This window comes from Myodes glareolus, chromosome 25, assembly GCF_982192425.1.
Source record: "Myodes glareolus chromosome 25, mMyoGla1.1, whole genome shotgun sequence".
NCBI lineage: Eukaryota > Metazoa > Chordata > Mammalia > Rodentia > Cricetidae > Myodes > Myodes glareolus.
Genome location: NC_142050.1, coordinates 28,736,142 through 28,753,034, shown reverse-complemented (window position 1 = coordinate 28,753,034; position 16,893 = coordinate 28,736,142). Strand labels below are relative to the sequence as shown.

The window sequence follows — 16,893 nt, the reverse complement described above, 5'->3', positions numbered from 1 at the left end:
GGCCTTGGCCCCGAGTGACGGCCCGCCGGTCCAACCGGTGTGAGAACACGGGGCCGGCCTTCCTGCAGCGTCTTCCGCTCGCGGGCTGCGGCGCCTGAGACGGTTGCGGTGGGTCTGGGCGCTGGGAAGCCGTCCAAGATGATTAAAAAATTCGACAAGAAGGACGAGGAGTCTGGTACGCGCGGCACTCCGGACGCCCACCCTCAAGCGCAGGGGTCCCCTTTCCCTCGCCTGCAGCCACCTGCTTCGGGGACTGGCCGCAGCGGCGGGGTCTGCCCGAAGCCCCTCCCCCGGCGCCGGGGCCTCCCCTCGGGCCGCGCGCTCCTGGCCCGGGTGTCGCCTTGAGCGCTTGGCGGCTCCGCCCCGGCGCGTCCCCGCCCCCCGCGCCCGCCCCCCGGCCGAGCCCCTCTTAGCCAGCCCTCCGCGGGGCCCTGTCGGGGGGCGAGGAAGTGCGCGCGCATGTCTCGGTTGCCTGGGGTTGCTGGTGGGGTTAGGCCCCAGGGCGAGCACCCCTTGTTTTTGGGGCTGGGGTCGACCGGGCCAGGGTTGCGTGTTTATGGACTCTGAAGGGCCTTGATTCTCCTGTTCCCAGGGGTTAAGACTGCCCGGTGGGACACAGCCTATTGAATGCGCAGGCATCCAGAAGTGACTTGCGTGTTGATACCTGTCCTTGGTGCAGTGCAAGTGGGGAAGATGCCAAGCCTCTTCAAAAAAAAAAAAAAAAAATCTTCAGCTCTTCAGTGGTAGCTGCTCTCACAAGTGTGGTGGAAGGTTGGGTTAGTGGACCTTCATGGCCTCATCCTGCATGGCCTCTTTACATTTGTGATTCTCTGCGAAACTGTTCCTTTCTGCTTCAGTAAATGTGTGAAACACATAAAATAGGGCTTGCTTTTAGGGAAATCCATAGTGTCCTGTCATCTCATTACTCTTGGTGGTGGTGGAAACGACACATTTGTTGACATCCATGGGAACGGGGAAGGGGGAAGCAGGGAATGAAGGCACTCATTTTGGACAGGGTTCCTATATCCAGAGAAGTCCAAGCTCTCAGCTATGACAATGATAGAATTTGTACCAGAATCCAAATTACTTCATCTAACTTATTTGCATATTAGTAATAGTTGTCCTTGTGACTTCCGAGGGATCATCCTGTTTCGGTGAGATCTTCCAAGCATGCAATATCCTTGTCTAGAAAAGTCTTTGTAGGACAGCTACTGAAGACCTTCTCTTTTTCTTATGCTATAGGTAGTGGTTCCAATCCTTTCCAGCATTTGGAGAAGAGTGCTGTCTTGCAGGAGGTATGGCATGGATGTATTCAGTCTCTTGTCAATTCTGTTTGAGATAGATGGGCAACGAAATTCTGAGGTACTAAAATCAGGACACCCCAAATGAGAATGAAGGAGCGTAGAACCATGTGACAGGCTAAAGATCACTCTTCCCTATATTTGATCAAAGAAAGAAATTCAGTTTACATTTATATATTAAAAGTAATGGAGTGTTACCAGGTGCAGAGGATAGATTAGGGAAAAGGACGGTCTAGAACTATAGAAATATATAGACATGCAGACTGTTGTTCTGGGGGATTCTAATGAAATACTAGAAGAAATAGTGGTAAGTGCAAGGTTATTGGAAGACTTTATAGATATTAAGCTCTTGATGTTCATATGCAGACAGAGGTTCTGGTAAAGTCTTTAAAGTTGAAGTAGTCAACCCAAGGGAATAAGAAAGTATAGATAGGAAAGTTCGGGTCATATTCAGTAATTTATTGTATACCATCATAACTTGAGAGCATAGACAACTGACATTTGAATAGTGTACTAACATGTTGGTAATGTTATTAAAGGTGATTTGCCGTGTCCTCTCTGATAGAAAATACACTACAGCATACTGTTTTGCATATTTCTGTAGGCACGCATATTCAATGAAACCCCCATCAATCCAAGAAGATGCTTGCATATTTTGACAAAGATTCTGTACTTGCTCAACCAGGTAAACTGTTCTGACTGACTTCCTTAGATTTGTATGTTAGGACAGAAACACGTGACCCATAGTGAAGTACTTACTGAAAAGTAGAATTGTTTTTTTTAAAAATTATGAAATTTGAAAATCCACAATGTTTGTTTAGAACAATAATGTGTAAAAACTCTTTAATATAAGGACTATATTTCTTAAATTCATGAGGTATTAAGCCAGCTAAACATGTACATTTCTTTTTTTATTTTATTGATATTTATTGAGCTCTACATTTTTCTCTGCTCCCATCCCTGCCTCTCCCCTTACCCCTTCAATCCTCCCCCAAGGTCCCCATGCTCCCAATTTACTCAGGAGGACTTGTCTTTTTCTACTTTCTACTTCCCATGTAGATTATATCTATGTAAGTCTCTCTTAGTGTCCACATTGTTTTCTAAGTTCTCTAGGATTGTGATTTGTAGGCTGGCTTTCTTTGCTTTATGTTTAAAAACCACCTATGAGTGAGTACTAAACATGTACATTTCAATAGATATATTGATTTGGATTCAACAAATAGTACTTAGAACATACTTGTTACGTGTAATTATTTTTAACTTTTCAATTTGTTTTCAATTTAATTTTTTTATGTGTATGAATGTTTTACCTGCATGTATGTTTATGCACCATATGTGTGCCTGGTATTCATGGAGGTCAGAAGAGGGCATCTGGTCCCCTGAGACTAGAGTTACAGAGTTACCACATCGGTGCTGGAAATCAAACCTGGGCCCTCTGTAAGAGCAACAAGTGCTCTTGACTGCTGAAGCAACTCTCCAGATCAGTTGACATGTATTTTGAGATTTGAGATCCTTTGAAAATACAGTGTAAAGTCAGCCGGGAGGTTGGTGGCACACACCTTTAATCTCAGCACTCAGGAGGCAGAGGCAGGCAGATCTCTGTGAGTTTGAGGCCAGCCTGGTCTCTTATAAGAGCTAGTTCCAGGACACTGTAAAGTAAGTCAGGCAGATTTCAAATGTTTGTTTGCTTATTTATTTGGCATAATAGTGCTATGTTAAAGTTTTTGTCTCAATGTTCAGGTCTCATATTAGTATCTTATTACACTAATACTGCCAATATGATTTTGAACAAGTAAGTTAACCATTATGTGCCTTACTACTCTGTTTTAAGTGAGGATTATAATACTCCCCTTCCCCCATAGTTTCTCTGTGTGATAGCCCTGGCTTTTCTGGAACTAATTTTGTAGACCAGACTGTCCTTGAATTCACAGAGATCTGCCTGCTTCTGCCTCCTGAGTGCTGGGACTATAAGGGTGTGCAGCGTACTACACCTGGCTGATAATACCAGTTTTTTAAACATTATAGTTAAATAAAATAGTAGATGTAAACTATTATAATAGTGCTAGGCACATAGTTTTTACTCAGAAATATTTCCCATTTGTAACTTAGTAAGTTTTATTGCATGCCTGCTATATCTTATGTACTGTGTTATAGTAGGCAAAGCCAAAAAATATTTTTTTTAATTCTGTATTCTATTACTGCTGTTAATTCTCTTTTTTTATTCTGCCTCAAACTGTAAATATAATCTCACAGACATTTAAAACCTTAGAAAATATTTTATAGACAATATATATCTCTGTAGGTATTTACATACAAACCTATGGACATTGCATACCTATGATATTTATATGTAATGCTAAATGGGTTATACTTACCAACTTAAATTCTAGGAAAAACTTTTATTTTTTACAGTTACTTATTAACTTTGTATGTGCTTGCAGAAAGTGCATGTGGAGGTCAGTTCTCTCTACCATGTAGAGGTTGAGGATTGAACTCAAATCATCAGGCTTGGTGACAAGTGTCTTTATCCACTGAGCCATCTCATCAGCCTCTAAAAGAACATTTTTATCATATTGTTTTAAAACTAAAAACCTAATCTAAAGATTTAACCAAATTTTGTTGTCTGCAGATGACAACTGAGAAATAAGCATATAATTTTAAAAAGACATCTGTTCATGAGCAGCATAATCCTACTATGGCAGCGTATTAGGAACATTTAAGCCAAAATCAGCTTGACTTCACTTTGTACCACATATGTTGTATTATGTCCAAAGTGGCTAATTCCATTGTATTAGCAGAATTTGGAGTAGTCAAAGCTGAAGTCAATATCTCTTTCTTGGAGCAACAACTCATGTTGAGACAATTATCTTGATCAGGTCATTGAGCATAAGCTTGGTCATGAAAACAGGTTTGGGAGCATTCATTTTATCTCTTTCCCTGGTTCTTGGTAGAACATTATGAGGAAAAAAAAAGCCTTCAGAATTTCTACTAGTGTTGACAGAGCCAAATACTCTGAGTTGTAAGTCAAAAAGTAGTAACGACTTTTCTAATATGACTGAGGAATCCCACGGACTTTTGGGTATTTGTTAAGTTTCACAGTGAGAAAGTTTTCTTCCACGCTGATGAGCAATTGGATACTGATTTAAATAGTTGTAAATTTAAATTTATAACTTTTTATACTTGTCTTTCATCCTAAACTTGAGACATTTCTTAATGAAAATTCTTAAACCGATGGCAATGGATGTAAGACTACTTGTATTTTATGTAAAATCTGAACTCTGAAAACAAATTGAGCCCAGTGTGTTATATAGGAGCACTTCTAATGAAAGAGGTTAAGTGTTAAAATGTTAATATTTGGGGAAGTCTGTGAAATGTTTTGAAAAGTAGTGAATTAAGTTGTCCAGCTGAGCTGCCAGATCAGTAGCATTGGCATGTCTGGGAGCTTGTACCAAGTGAAAAATGTCATAGTCCCTCAAGACTTCACTGAAGGAGACTGTATTTTGAGAAGATCTCTAAATAATCTTTTACTCACATTAAAAACTGTAAGATCCAAATCATGCTTCTAAGAATTTGGACCAGTGTCTTGGGCTCTATAGCACTATGAAACATAAAAAGGAGGTGAATCTAGATCCTTCTCTTTTGGTTTGGATCCTGTCTTGCCATATTTTCTGAGATTTCTTATAAGCAATCCTTACAGTTTTATAAATGTGATATACCTGTCCCGTATTGGGCATGTGCCAGGCATTAGAGTGTGGAATTTTACAAGGTGTAATCCCTGCTTTTAGGTTGTTTGACCTTATACAATGCTGATTGGAAATTCTACTTCCTATCATGTTTTGCCTCCTTGTAAATCTGTGAGGGAAATAGAAGCAGTTTCTGTTAAAAATGTAGAGACTACAATTCCAGAACTGTGGTGTGCTATTTCTAATTATTTTAAATAACAAGTCTCTAAATGGTCATGAGGGGAGTTTTCTCCCCTGCAGATTTCTAAATTGAAAGCAGAACAATTGCCAAGAATGCTTATAAAGAGACCTCCTCCTGAATTAAAAAATGATTTCTTGAGAAGTAAAGAGCAAATCCTTAATGTCTATATTTTTTAGTTTTAAAAATTGTTTTAAATTTTCCTTAGGGTGAGCCCTTTGGAACTGTGGAAGCTACGGAAGCCTTCTTTGCGATGACCCGCTTGTTCCAATCTAATGATGTAAGTCTGTTTTATTATTTTATGATGAAAACATTTATTTATTTTCCCCCAGGAACTAGAGTGTTCCTAATTAAAGAGGGTTGTTTGAAATGTTTAAAATTACTTTAAAACCATTTATATTTATAAAACTTACAAATGCTTTTTTAAGCAATATGTAAATGTGGAAGAATTAAACTGTATAGTATAAAAGTGTTCCTGAAGCCATTAGAGAAAAAGTTGATACCTACAGGTCCACATCTATTGGTTTCTAGTCAGGTTTTTTGTGGGCCTGGGTAGCAGGGCTGGCAGTTGAAAAGAGCTGGGTTTGGAGTGGGGATACAGAAAGCCTGCCAGCACCTCTGTAGCTGTGTCTCATTACCCTAGATCCCTTCAATGCTTAGAGTGTAATTGCTGCTGCTTCCCTTCTGTTTTCTGAATGTGGCACAGTTCTTCTATGCCCAGGTTTAATACAGGAAAAACACAGAGAGTAGGATTCTGGGGTACATATTTCTTAGCTTTCTGTTAGCATATATTTGCCAAATTCTTTTCATACATATTATATACCAGCATAGGCTACATTTTGTGTCTAATTCCCAGGACCCCTGTGAATTTGTGTCTACCCATATGTCTTGATAATGATTTTAGGAGTTGTTCTTCAGGAAAATCAACAGACCCCTGTAAGACAGTTATACTAGGGGAGGCCTTATATATGCTCAGACAGAGGGAGAACAGTCCCCTCAGATTAAAGATTACTTATATTGACAAAAGATGCTTGGCAGAATTTGAGGTTTCAGGTACCTTTGTCAGAATCTGTCCATTTGTCTCCACCTCACTTTCAGATCCTCTTCCTTGCCAATCAAGTTCTCCAGTTGTATGACTTCAGTTTGTTCTGTAATTAAACTTACTGCAGGATATGCTTTACCAGTTTTGTGGCCACGTGGTCATGGCAAAAGACTTCCTGTTATATAGCAGTAGGATATATATATGATATATATATGCACACACACACACACAAGCAGAGAGGCTCTCTTCTTCAGACTTTCAGCTGTCCATTTAAACCTGTCATGCTCATCATTTTCTTTTAAGAAAAATTTGTGTGTGTGTGTGTGAGTATGTATGTATGTATGTGCGTGCATGCATGTGTGTGATGTGTATGTAGATGTAAGAGGACAACTTGCAAGACTCAGTTCTCTCCTTTCATCATGAAGGTCCTGGTGGTTGAACTCAGGTCTTCAGTATTGGTAGCAAGTGTTTTTACCTGCTGAATCATCTTTATTAGCCCCCTAAACAAATTACTTTCAACGTCTTAGTTTTTAAGAACTTATTTTTTATTAAAGTGTACTCCGGCAACCTTTTCTTATTTACCCAAAATGTTGCTTTCTATACATCTTTACATAAATAATTTAAATATTTATGCTATTTCATGCTATTGGCTACTTACATTCTCTGATTCCCTAGAAACAGGATCATTGTTATCTTCAGTTCAAACAGAAGCAGTTTCAAGTTCCAACATTCAGGACATGCTTCCCTTTAATCACTTCCTGTACCAACAATTCAGAGTTTAATCAAAGAAACAGAGCCACTGTGAGTGTTATGGGATTAGGCATTTCCTTCAGGAATTAGACTAGAAAAGTAGGCATTTCAAGTTATTGGAATAGGGCCCAAACATTGCTGTTAGAAAAGTCAGGCAATATGTGGCTCTGATTTTGCAGTCAGATACCTGGTGTTAGGCCAGATGGGGTCAGCAAATAGTTATAGGATTAAGGGGTTATAAATGATGATAGAATGAACATCTTGGTTTTTGGAGCCAAGAGTAGAGGCTGTCACTGAGAGAGGCTGTGACAGTGAACATGAGTCACCGTACTTAGGGTAGAAGGTGCACCGAAAGGAGGCGGTGTCAGGAGCTGATGAGGTAGTGAAGAGTAGCTTCTTTGTGGAGAGCGTGAGAAAGAAAACAGCCACCGTTCAGAAAGTTACAGGGCCATCCTTAGGGGAATAAAAGAGAAGGATAGGAACATTTATGGAAGAAGATTGAAATGATACGGATTTTTTTCTGATGAAGAGTCAGAGAAATTTGACTGTGTGTGGGGGGGTGTGTGTGGAAAATAGAATTGTTCATAATCCTTTTTTTATATAATGTAGAATCTGTAATGATATCTGTCATTTTGATATGGGTCAATTACAATTACATCTTGTATTCCTCAGAGTTTTATCTAGATGTTTATATCTTATAAATATCTTCATGGAACAAGCTTTTTGGTTCATCGTTTTTCTTATTAGTTTTTCTTTTCTAAAATAGTTGGGGGAAAATAGAGTGAGCTGAGGATATTGGTTAGTTGGTAAACTGCTTGACCTGAATGCATGAAGCCCTGGGTTTGATCTCCAGCCCCTCCTAAACCAGGCATGATGGTGTACGTATATAATCACTTGGCAGGTAGAGGCAGGAGGACCAGAAGTTTAGGGCCATTTTTGACTGCCTAGTGAGTTCAAGTCTAGCCTGTGTCACAGTGTGAGACCCATTGAAAGACTGAAGCAAGATAATGAGAGCAATAAAAGAGAAAAACACATAGATTTTTCTAACTTTATACATAAATAAAGGACACGTGTTTACAGAACTTTGCTATAGACTTGAAATAAAAGCAGATAAGTAATTTTAAAGGAACAAAAGCAAACAGACTATGTTCCTTAGTCGTAGTTTTAACTATGCGCAGCAGGGTTAGAAATCAGTGGTGAAAGAATAAGAAAGGGGTAGGAAAAGAAATAAAGAGTTATTTTGTATAAATTACTCTGTTTTGATGTTCAGAACCACATTTCTGTTTTGTTTCCAGCTGTGTAAAGGGCTGAATTTACTTTGCTACCATAAATATGAGAGACCCAAACAAAACATACCCAGTTTCAGTTTTCAGATAGTATGTCCAGCTTGCAAGGACTGTGATTTGAAGAAGGGAAGAAAACAAGATGCACCCTGGGATTGCACCAGTTAGCTGCCCAGAGGCAGGTTACAGGCATCAGGAAGGGCAGGTAGAGTTGGGAAAGCCAAAAAAGTTTAAATTTTTAGGAAGGATAAAAGTGAGGAGAGAAATCAGTGTACTTGAAGACAGGGATAGAAACAATCTGAAATAGAACTGAAGAAGGAAAAAAATGCAGCAAAGTGAAGAACACCAGTTACATACTAGATAATATTTTCAGAGTTTTTTACAGTTACCCTAAATTGCTTCATGAACTTATCAAAATCTAATACTCATTTGAATCTTTTCTCTGCTTGTGGGAAATTCGAGAGTCTTAGACACTCTTACCATCTCTATGAATATGTTAACAGACATGTTTATATATATTTCTAAATGTATTTATATATATTTAGAAACATATCTTTTTATGTTTTGTTCCTTCATTTAAATTTATCTTAAATACTTTTTTCCTTCCTACTCTTTATTCCTTGCTATATGTCTGAATTACTATCTGCAATAGTTTTCCTTACTTGTACCTGCAGAATATATTTTTTAGAACCCATTCTTTATATACTATTTCGCATTCAGTGAGATTCCAGGTTTATGCTTCATGAGTATGAGTTTTGTTTTCGTTGCCAGGACTCCTGACCTGGGAATTTCTCTGTATTTTGTCCATAGTTACATAGTAAAATTTTGGGGTCAGTCTTTTCATGTGATTATTGACGATTTATGTCTTTTTGGATAAATGTCTCTTCAGATGTTTCCCTAAACATAAGCTGGACTTGCTAAGTTTAAAAAATCTAGAAAAGGACACAAAGTTGGACAAATAGGGAAGGGGTGGGGGAGTTGAGCTGGGAGGAGTTGGAGAGTGAGTAGGATTAAAATATAATATGTGAAATTTTCAGAGAACTAAGTTTTTTTTAAAAAATCACCAAATCCTTTATCCATTTAAAAAATGTTGTGCTTTTGTTATTGAGTTATAATAGTACATATAATCTAGATGCATGTTGTATCATACATATTACATAGAAATTGTTCTTATACTGTGAAATATTATTTTTAAAAATAAACTTTGATTCATATTGTGCTTAACATTTCTGTGTATTTATCTACATAATGTGTTTTGCTGGCTAAAAGCTTACTTAGGCCAACACTTCGCAGTGCTAGTTTTTAGAAGTTTTGGCATCTTGGGGGCCATGAGGTGTGTCTGAATCTAATTTCCATTTGCCTTATGTCTGCTAACTTGAGCACCTGTTTTTTTTCTTCTACTTTGGCTAATCCAGTTTTCATTTGCATTTTATACTAGGTCTTTTATGTAGAATGGAATTTGTTTTAGTTCTGAAATTTTGATTTCTATTTACCATTTTTTTGTTGTTAGCTTTGTGTTTGTGTGACTTTAATTTGTTGTATGCTTACCTGCTTACTCCCTTCCCTCCCCTCCCCTTCCCTCCCCTCCCTTCCTTTCCCTTCCCCTCCTTTCCCTTCCTTTCTCTTTCCTCTTCTCCCTCCTTCCCTTCCTTCATTGTGCTAAATCACACTGAGAATCTTCATTTTCTTCTTCTCTTATTGAGCTCAGTGGTGTCAACTAAATTTTTACTATAGCTTAGGCTCTGGAACTGAGTCTGATGGTGAGTTTCTATATTTATAAGACACTGAAGGTACATACTTAGGAGGCTGGGCAGATTAAAGGAGCCTGGGGTCTACAAGTAAATCAGAGATGCAGCTGAGGAGAGCTGGGCTGTGCTGGGCTGGGCTGAAAATTGTTATTGTTACTGTCTCACTTTGGATCCTGGTATCCATCTGGAAACTTTGATAATTTAAAATGGAAGTTGATTATCCAGCAATGAGTCATTTTAGGAGAAACATTGGTATGGAGGGGAAAACAGAATTAGCATTATGTCTATGTCTACATACATATTTCTTCCCCCCCCTCTCTCTTTCTAAGATTTATTTATTTATGCTGGGCAGTGGTGGCACATGCCTTTAATCCTAGCACTTGGGAGGCAGAGGCAGGCGGATCTCTGTTGTTGGAGGGCAGCCTGGTCTACAGAGCAAGTTCCAAGACAGGCTCCAAAGCTACAGAGAAACTCTTATATAGTGTTCTGTCTGCATGTATGCGTATATACCATAAGAGGTCACCAGATCTCATTATAGATGGTTGTGAGCCACCATGTGGGTGCTGGGAATTGAATTCAGGACCTCTAGAAGAACAGCCAGTGTTCTTAACCACTGAGCTATCTCTCCAGCCCTTGCATACACATTTCTTAGGAATCTTAATAATACATTTTCTGAGACAAGTCTTTATCACTTTAAAACAGTTATGTCTCTGTAGAAGAGTAATTGATTTGTGTGTGTGTGTGTAGTTTTGCAAGGCAGGGTTTCTCTGCATAATAGCCTTGGCTCTCCTGGAACTTGCTTTGTAGACCAGTTCCTCATAGTTTTCACCTGCCTCTGCCTCCCAGCAAGGAATGGATTTTTTTTTTAAAGCAATCTTTTATTTTACACACCAATCCATCTTAGTTCCCTCTCCCTCCCTTTCTCTCAATACCTCATCCCCCATCCACTCCTCATGTGGAGTCAACAAAGTCTTGTTGTATCACTTGAGGCAGGACCAAACCCGCTGCTTCCCCCGCCCCCCTGTTTTCTATGGAGGGATACTTTGCTCAGCCAAGTAATTGATTTTTTAAGGCTTTGCTTTCATGTTTTCTCAGGTATCAATGCACCAAGTGTTTTTGCTTAAGAAATAATAGTATTTTGAGTTTTTTAAAAAAATATCCATATAATTTTAAATGGTATTTTTGGATATTTTGAAGGCTATCTCCCTTATTTTTTTTTAATGTTTTTATTCATGTGTGTGTCAGTAGATAACTTGTGGGAGTTGGTTCTCTGTTTTCAATATTTGGGTTTTAGGGATTAAATCAAGCTATCAAACTTGGTAGGAAGCACCTTTACCCTCTGAGCTATCTTGCTGGCCCATGAATAGCTCTTAATATACTTAAAGTCTTACTTAAAATAACTAAAAAGTTTTCTTACAAATAACCTGCTATAATCTATAAATACATTTCAGCAAACGTTGAGGAGAATGTGCTACCTGACCATTAAAGAAATGGCCACCATCTCTGAGGATGTGATCATCGTCACAAGCAGGTATGTGACTAGTCCAGAGTCTGGGATCAAGTCCTTGCGCACTAACGGAGTATCTGCTGTTTTCTTGCTTTCCACTGCCGGTAAGAATTTATAGGAATAGCCTATCTTAAATCATTCTTTTCCAAATTGCAATTTTTACATACAATATTTGTTATTCTCTTGTTTGGATGTTTCTTTTAACTGCCAATAAGAATTTGCAAGAATGTTCTATCTTAAACCCTTCTTTTCTAAAACGCAGTTGCCATATAAAAATCATGCCTATCTGCTAAGAGGGTTACAAAGGGTACTGATAATAAGCTGTGGGTTAGTTTTTAAGTCTGTAAAAATTGGGATGGAGAGATGGCTTGAGCGATTAGGAACTTGAGTTCAGTTCCTAACACTCATACTGTGACTCATAACCATCTGTAACTCTAGTTACTAGGGATTCAGCACCTTCTTATGGTCCCTATGGATGTTGGGTACACATGTGATATATATACATACCTGCAGACAGACACTCATACACATAAAATAAAATTTCTGTCTTTTTTTTTTTTTTTTTGGTTTTTCGAGAAGGCAGGGTTTCTCTGAACAACAGGCCTGGCTATCTTGGAACTTTTTTTGTAGACCAGGCTAGCCTTGAACTCACAGAGATTCACCTGTCTCTTCCTCTCTCAAGTGCTGGGATTGAAGGCATACATCACCACACCAGGCATAAAAATACCTTTTAAGCTCATAAAAATAAATATAGGCAAATCTGAAAAGTAACTGCTTACTTAAATAAGGTATTAATGATTACAACAAATAATATCAAAAGGTTATTATCTTACATATAAATTATTCTTAAAAAATACTGAGGGATAGTTTACAAAATAACCACTATAAAGATCTAAATATCTGTAGTCACTGTCACCAGTAACCAAAATAAGTAAATTAAACATTTAAGAACGAGGTAGAAAATACTCACTTATCAGATCAGCAAAAGAGCAAAGGCGTATCATTACCCTCATCTACGAAGACTGGTGCTCCGGCACCCAGGGTAGAGCTAGAAAGCTAGGAAGCACTTAGGACTGGAAAACTTCGTCCTCGGTAGGACCACTTTCTGAATTACTCATCTGCTATGTGTCTGTCATTGTTAAAATTAGTTCATTAGCCATGTGTAATACTTACATTAGGAAATATTTCAAGCTTTTAGAATTATTTTTGAAAAATCTTTAAGAATATGAAAAATTCTTTAATAAACATAATGCTGAATGGAGGTGGGTACTCTGTATAGTCTGACTTTGAAATATTGTATATGTGTGTGAGTAACATGGTAGTGAACAGAGAGATGTAGTAATGGTGTATATACGTGTGTAGCATGGTGGTGAACAGAGATGTAGTAATAGTGTATATACGTGTGTAACGTGGTGAACACAGATGTAGTAATAGTAGTGTATATACGTGTATAACATGGTGGTGAACACAGAAATGTAGTAATAGTAGTGTATATACATGTCCAACATGGTGGTAAACAGAGATGTAGTAATAGTGTATGTACGTGTGCAACATGGTGGTGAACAGAGATGTAGTAATAGTAGTGTATATACGTGTGTAACGTGGTGAACACAGATGTAGTAATAGTAGTGTATATATGTGTGTAACATGGTGAACACAGAAATGTAGTAATAGTGTATATATGTGTGTAACATGGTGGTGAACACAGATGTAGTAATGGTGTATATATGTGTGCAACATGGTAGGTGTTGGTGAATACAATAATGTAGTAATAGTAATTTATCGTTAGCTGCTTGGAATTGTGGTTAATATTTTATTTAAATGTTTGGTAATTTCTAAATATCTTAGAATGAATCTGTATAATTTATAGTAAAATATGCAATGTTACTTAAATATAGTTGCATCTTTAGTGATTAATTATAACTCATTTAACTGAATATAGTTTTCATACATTTTGAATACAAGTCAATATATTGAATACAATTTCAATTAAAGCTTTCAATTGGAAATGTTCGAAAGGCAGATGTAAAAAGTAACTTAAGAAGAAAATGTATTTTCTCTCATGTAACTGTAAGTCTGGAGGCACAGACTAGCTGGTGTTGCTGCAACCATTTGATAGTGGCAGGACTAGTATCACTTGGATTCTTTTGGATGTACTCCATCATGGCAAAGTAGATGCTTGAATTACTGGCAGTATTCCATGTTCAAGCAGAAGAGCCACTGGGAAGGGGCCAAGGGACGCCAGCACCATCTGCCTCTTTTAGCAGGAATACAGTAACATTTCCTGAGCAGTCTTTAGATTTCATTTGGCACATCTATATTATATGACTCTTCTTAGGAGGCCAGGAAATAAGTATTTAGCTTTATTGTCCAAGTACTTAGGGGCAGGCAAGGAAGAAGGGGGGTTGAAAATTAGTGTTGAATTGATCAACTAATAGTGTCTGTGACAAACAAACAGAAACCCTTCAGTTATTTTTTTTTAATTCACTAAATACTTGAAAAATTAAAGATAAAATAACTATATTGTTTGTTTCCTTTTAGTGGTTAATGCTTTTCTCTGAGCCTTCTTAGATATAATTCTGGTTTATTTTTTAATAATATATGTGATTAGTGTGTATGGTAGGCCAGATAATGGTCTTCTAAAGATGCCCATGTCCAAATTCCCAGGACCTGAGAATATGTTATATTCTATGGTAAAGGACGGTTAAAGTTGATAGGAGTATTCTGGTTTATTCGTGTGGTCCTTTAAAAGGTAAGCATTCTTAAAAATGGAAGTAGAGGGCTAGAGAGGTGGCTCAGCAGTAAAGAGTGTTTGCTGCTTCTTCAGGTGGCCCAGGTTTGATACTCAGCACCAATATTGGGCAGCTTGCCACCTGTAACTCTCACTCTAGGGAACTAGGAGGAGGCCCTCTTCTGGCCTCCTTCTCTCTCTCTCTCTCTCTCTCTCTCTCCTCTCTCTCTCTCTCTCTCTCGCTCTCTCTGTCTCTCTGTCTCTCTCTCTCACACACACACACACATACACACACACACAAATAATAAAAACATATTTTTATAAAAATACAAGGGGGTGCCAGGTGGTGGTGGCACACAGTTTTAATCCCAGCACTCAGGAGGTAGAGGCAGACAGATCTCTGAGTTCAAATGCAAGTGGGAAGCAGAAGAAGAGTGTCAGTAAAGAGATTTGATGATGCAAACGCTGGAGAGATGCTGCTAAAGATTTAAAAACAGGAGGAAAGGGCTGTGAGTCATGAGCATGGGTGACCTCTGAAGTGAGACAGATGAGGAAATGGAGTCATCCATCTTTACTTGTTTATTGCTGAAACAATGCCTGGAGCTGGGTTCTTTAACAAGTAGGGAGATTTGTTGAGTTGTGGCTAAAAGTTCAAGATTGGTATCTTTGTTTTTTTCTGTTGTTGTGTTAAATTCTTGGACAAGAGCAGTTTAGGAAGAAAGGGTTGTTTTGACTTAGAGTTCCAGTCTATCATGGTGGGAAGACATGGCTGCAGGCAGGGAAGGTGTGGTGCAGGAGTAGGGGGCTGGCTGGTCATCCACATCCACAAGAGTCTGAGAGTAAATAGAAGATGGACCAGGCTATAAGGTCTCAAAGGCTACTACCTTCAGTGACCCGCTTCCTTTGGTGAGGCTTCACTTCCTAAAGGCTCTACAACTTTCCTAAACAGCACCAGCTGGGGACCAACTGTTTCAATACATGAACCTATGGAGAACATTTCTTGTTCAGATCACAACAGTTGAGTAGGTCTATCTCTTTGACCTCTGCTGGGGGCTCCATGGATTATAATATAACCAAACATCATAATGGCAGGAGTGTATATAAAAGAGGTCAGGTGGTGAGACTAGAAGTCAGAGGAATGCAGGAAGCCGGTATTTCTATTTTTTTTTTTTAAATAACAACCTGATCTTGCCGGACTAACTATGCTCTCAGTGATTTTAATAACCACTTCTGAGGGCAGCGTCCCCAATGACTTAAGTACCTTCTACTAGGTCCCATCTGTTACAGGTTCCACCACATCTATACTGCCAATCCGAACAATAAGCTTCCAGCTCCTGGACTTTTAAAGGTCATATGCAAACTCATCTAACCCCTATGGCTTTTATAATATAGGCCTCCAAAAATCTTGATTTTCCAGTGAGACCTGTTTTGGATACCAACTCATTAACTGTAAACTAACTATAACATAAAGTGAATGTTACTCTAACTCCCTAACTTTGTGGTACATTGTTACAGCAACGATAGAATAGAAAAATAATACAGATTTTATACTTGAATATGGGGTGCTACTATAACAGAAAATCTGAAAGTAGCTTTGGAACCTTAAGGAGATGTTAGGAAAACCCTAGACTAGTGGTTTTCAACCAATAGATCACCTCCTTTGAGAATTGAACAACCCTTTTACAGGGCCACCTAAAACACAGATATTTACATCGCAGTTCATAACAGTAGCAAAATTACAGTTAAGAAGTAACAAAGTAATTTTATGGTTGGGGGTCACCACAACATTAAGAACTGTATTAAAGGGTTGCAGCATCAGGAAGGTTGAGAACCGCTGCCGTAGAATGTTAGTGGAAATGTAAGCTTTAGTCACTGTGCAAGACTTAGAAGTTAAAGGAGCAGGAAAAAAAAATCACCTTAAAGAATATCCAAATCACTGTGAATAGATCATTAGTGGAAACAGGCATTAGTGATGCCTATAGTGAGGATCCAGAGGAAAATGAAGATGTAGGAAGGGAAATCTTTTTGTTATAGTGGCAGGAAGCTTAGCAAAAATAGATTCTGTGATTATGTGAGAAGCATGACTTACAAGAAATAAACTTAGATTTTAACTGATGAGATTTCCAAGCAAAGTGTTGAAGATGCATTCTGATTTCTTTTTATGTGTTTAGAAAAATTTGAAAAGTAAATTGAACCAAGTTTTCTTTAGTTAAGACTTGGGAAGTAGAGGCAGGAAAATCAGGAATTCAAGGTATTTTTGGCAACCTAGCAAGTTTGAGGCCAGTCTAAGCTACATGATGCTGTGGAATAATGCTTTTGTGCCCTGTAAAGATTTGTCACTTGTATTGGTTTAATAAAACGCTGATTGGCCAGTAGCCAGGCAGGAAGTATAGGCAGGATGACCAGACTAGGAGAATTCTGGGAAGGGGAAAGGCTCAGTCTGCAGTCTCTAACCAGATGTAGAGGAAGCAAGATGAGAATGTCTCCCTGAGTAGGGTACCAAGCCACATGGTCAAACATAGATAAGAATTATGAGTTAATTTAAGTTGTACGATCTAATTAATAATAAGCCTGAGCTAATAGACCAACCAGTTTATAATTAATATAAGC

General features: G+C 38.4%; 1 protein-coding gene across 1 annotated transcript in view; it reads left to right on the top strand.

The window, feature by feature from the left end:
* Positions 1 to 52: 52 nt before the first annotated feature.
* The window catches only part of Copg2 (coat protein complex I subunit gamma 2), a 121,343-nt gene continuing 104,502 nt past the window's right edge, over positions 53 to 16,893 (top strand). The window contains exons 1-5 of the mRNA XM_085683889.2: positions 53 to 175; positions 1,243 to 1,295; positions 1,906 to 1,986; positions 5,431 to 5,502; positions 11,497 to 11,576. Coding sequence (XP_085540015.1) covers positions 139 to 175; positions 1,243 to 1,295; positions 1,906 to 1,986; positions 5,431 to 5,502; positions 11,497 to 11,576 — 323 coding nt within the window. The 5' untranslated portion in view covers positions 53 to 138. The remainder of the gene's footprint in view (positions 176 to 1,242; positions 1,296 to 1,905; positions 1,987 to 5,430; positions 5,503 to 11,496; positions 11,577 to 16,893) is intronic.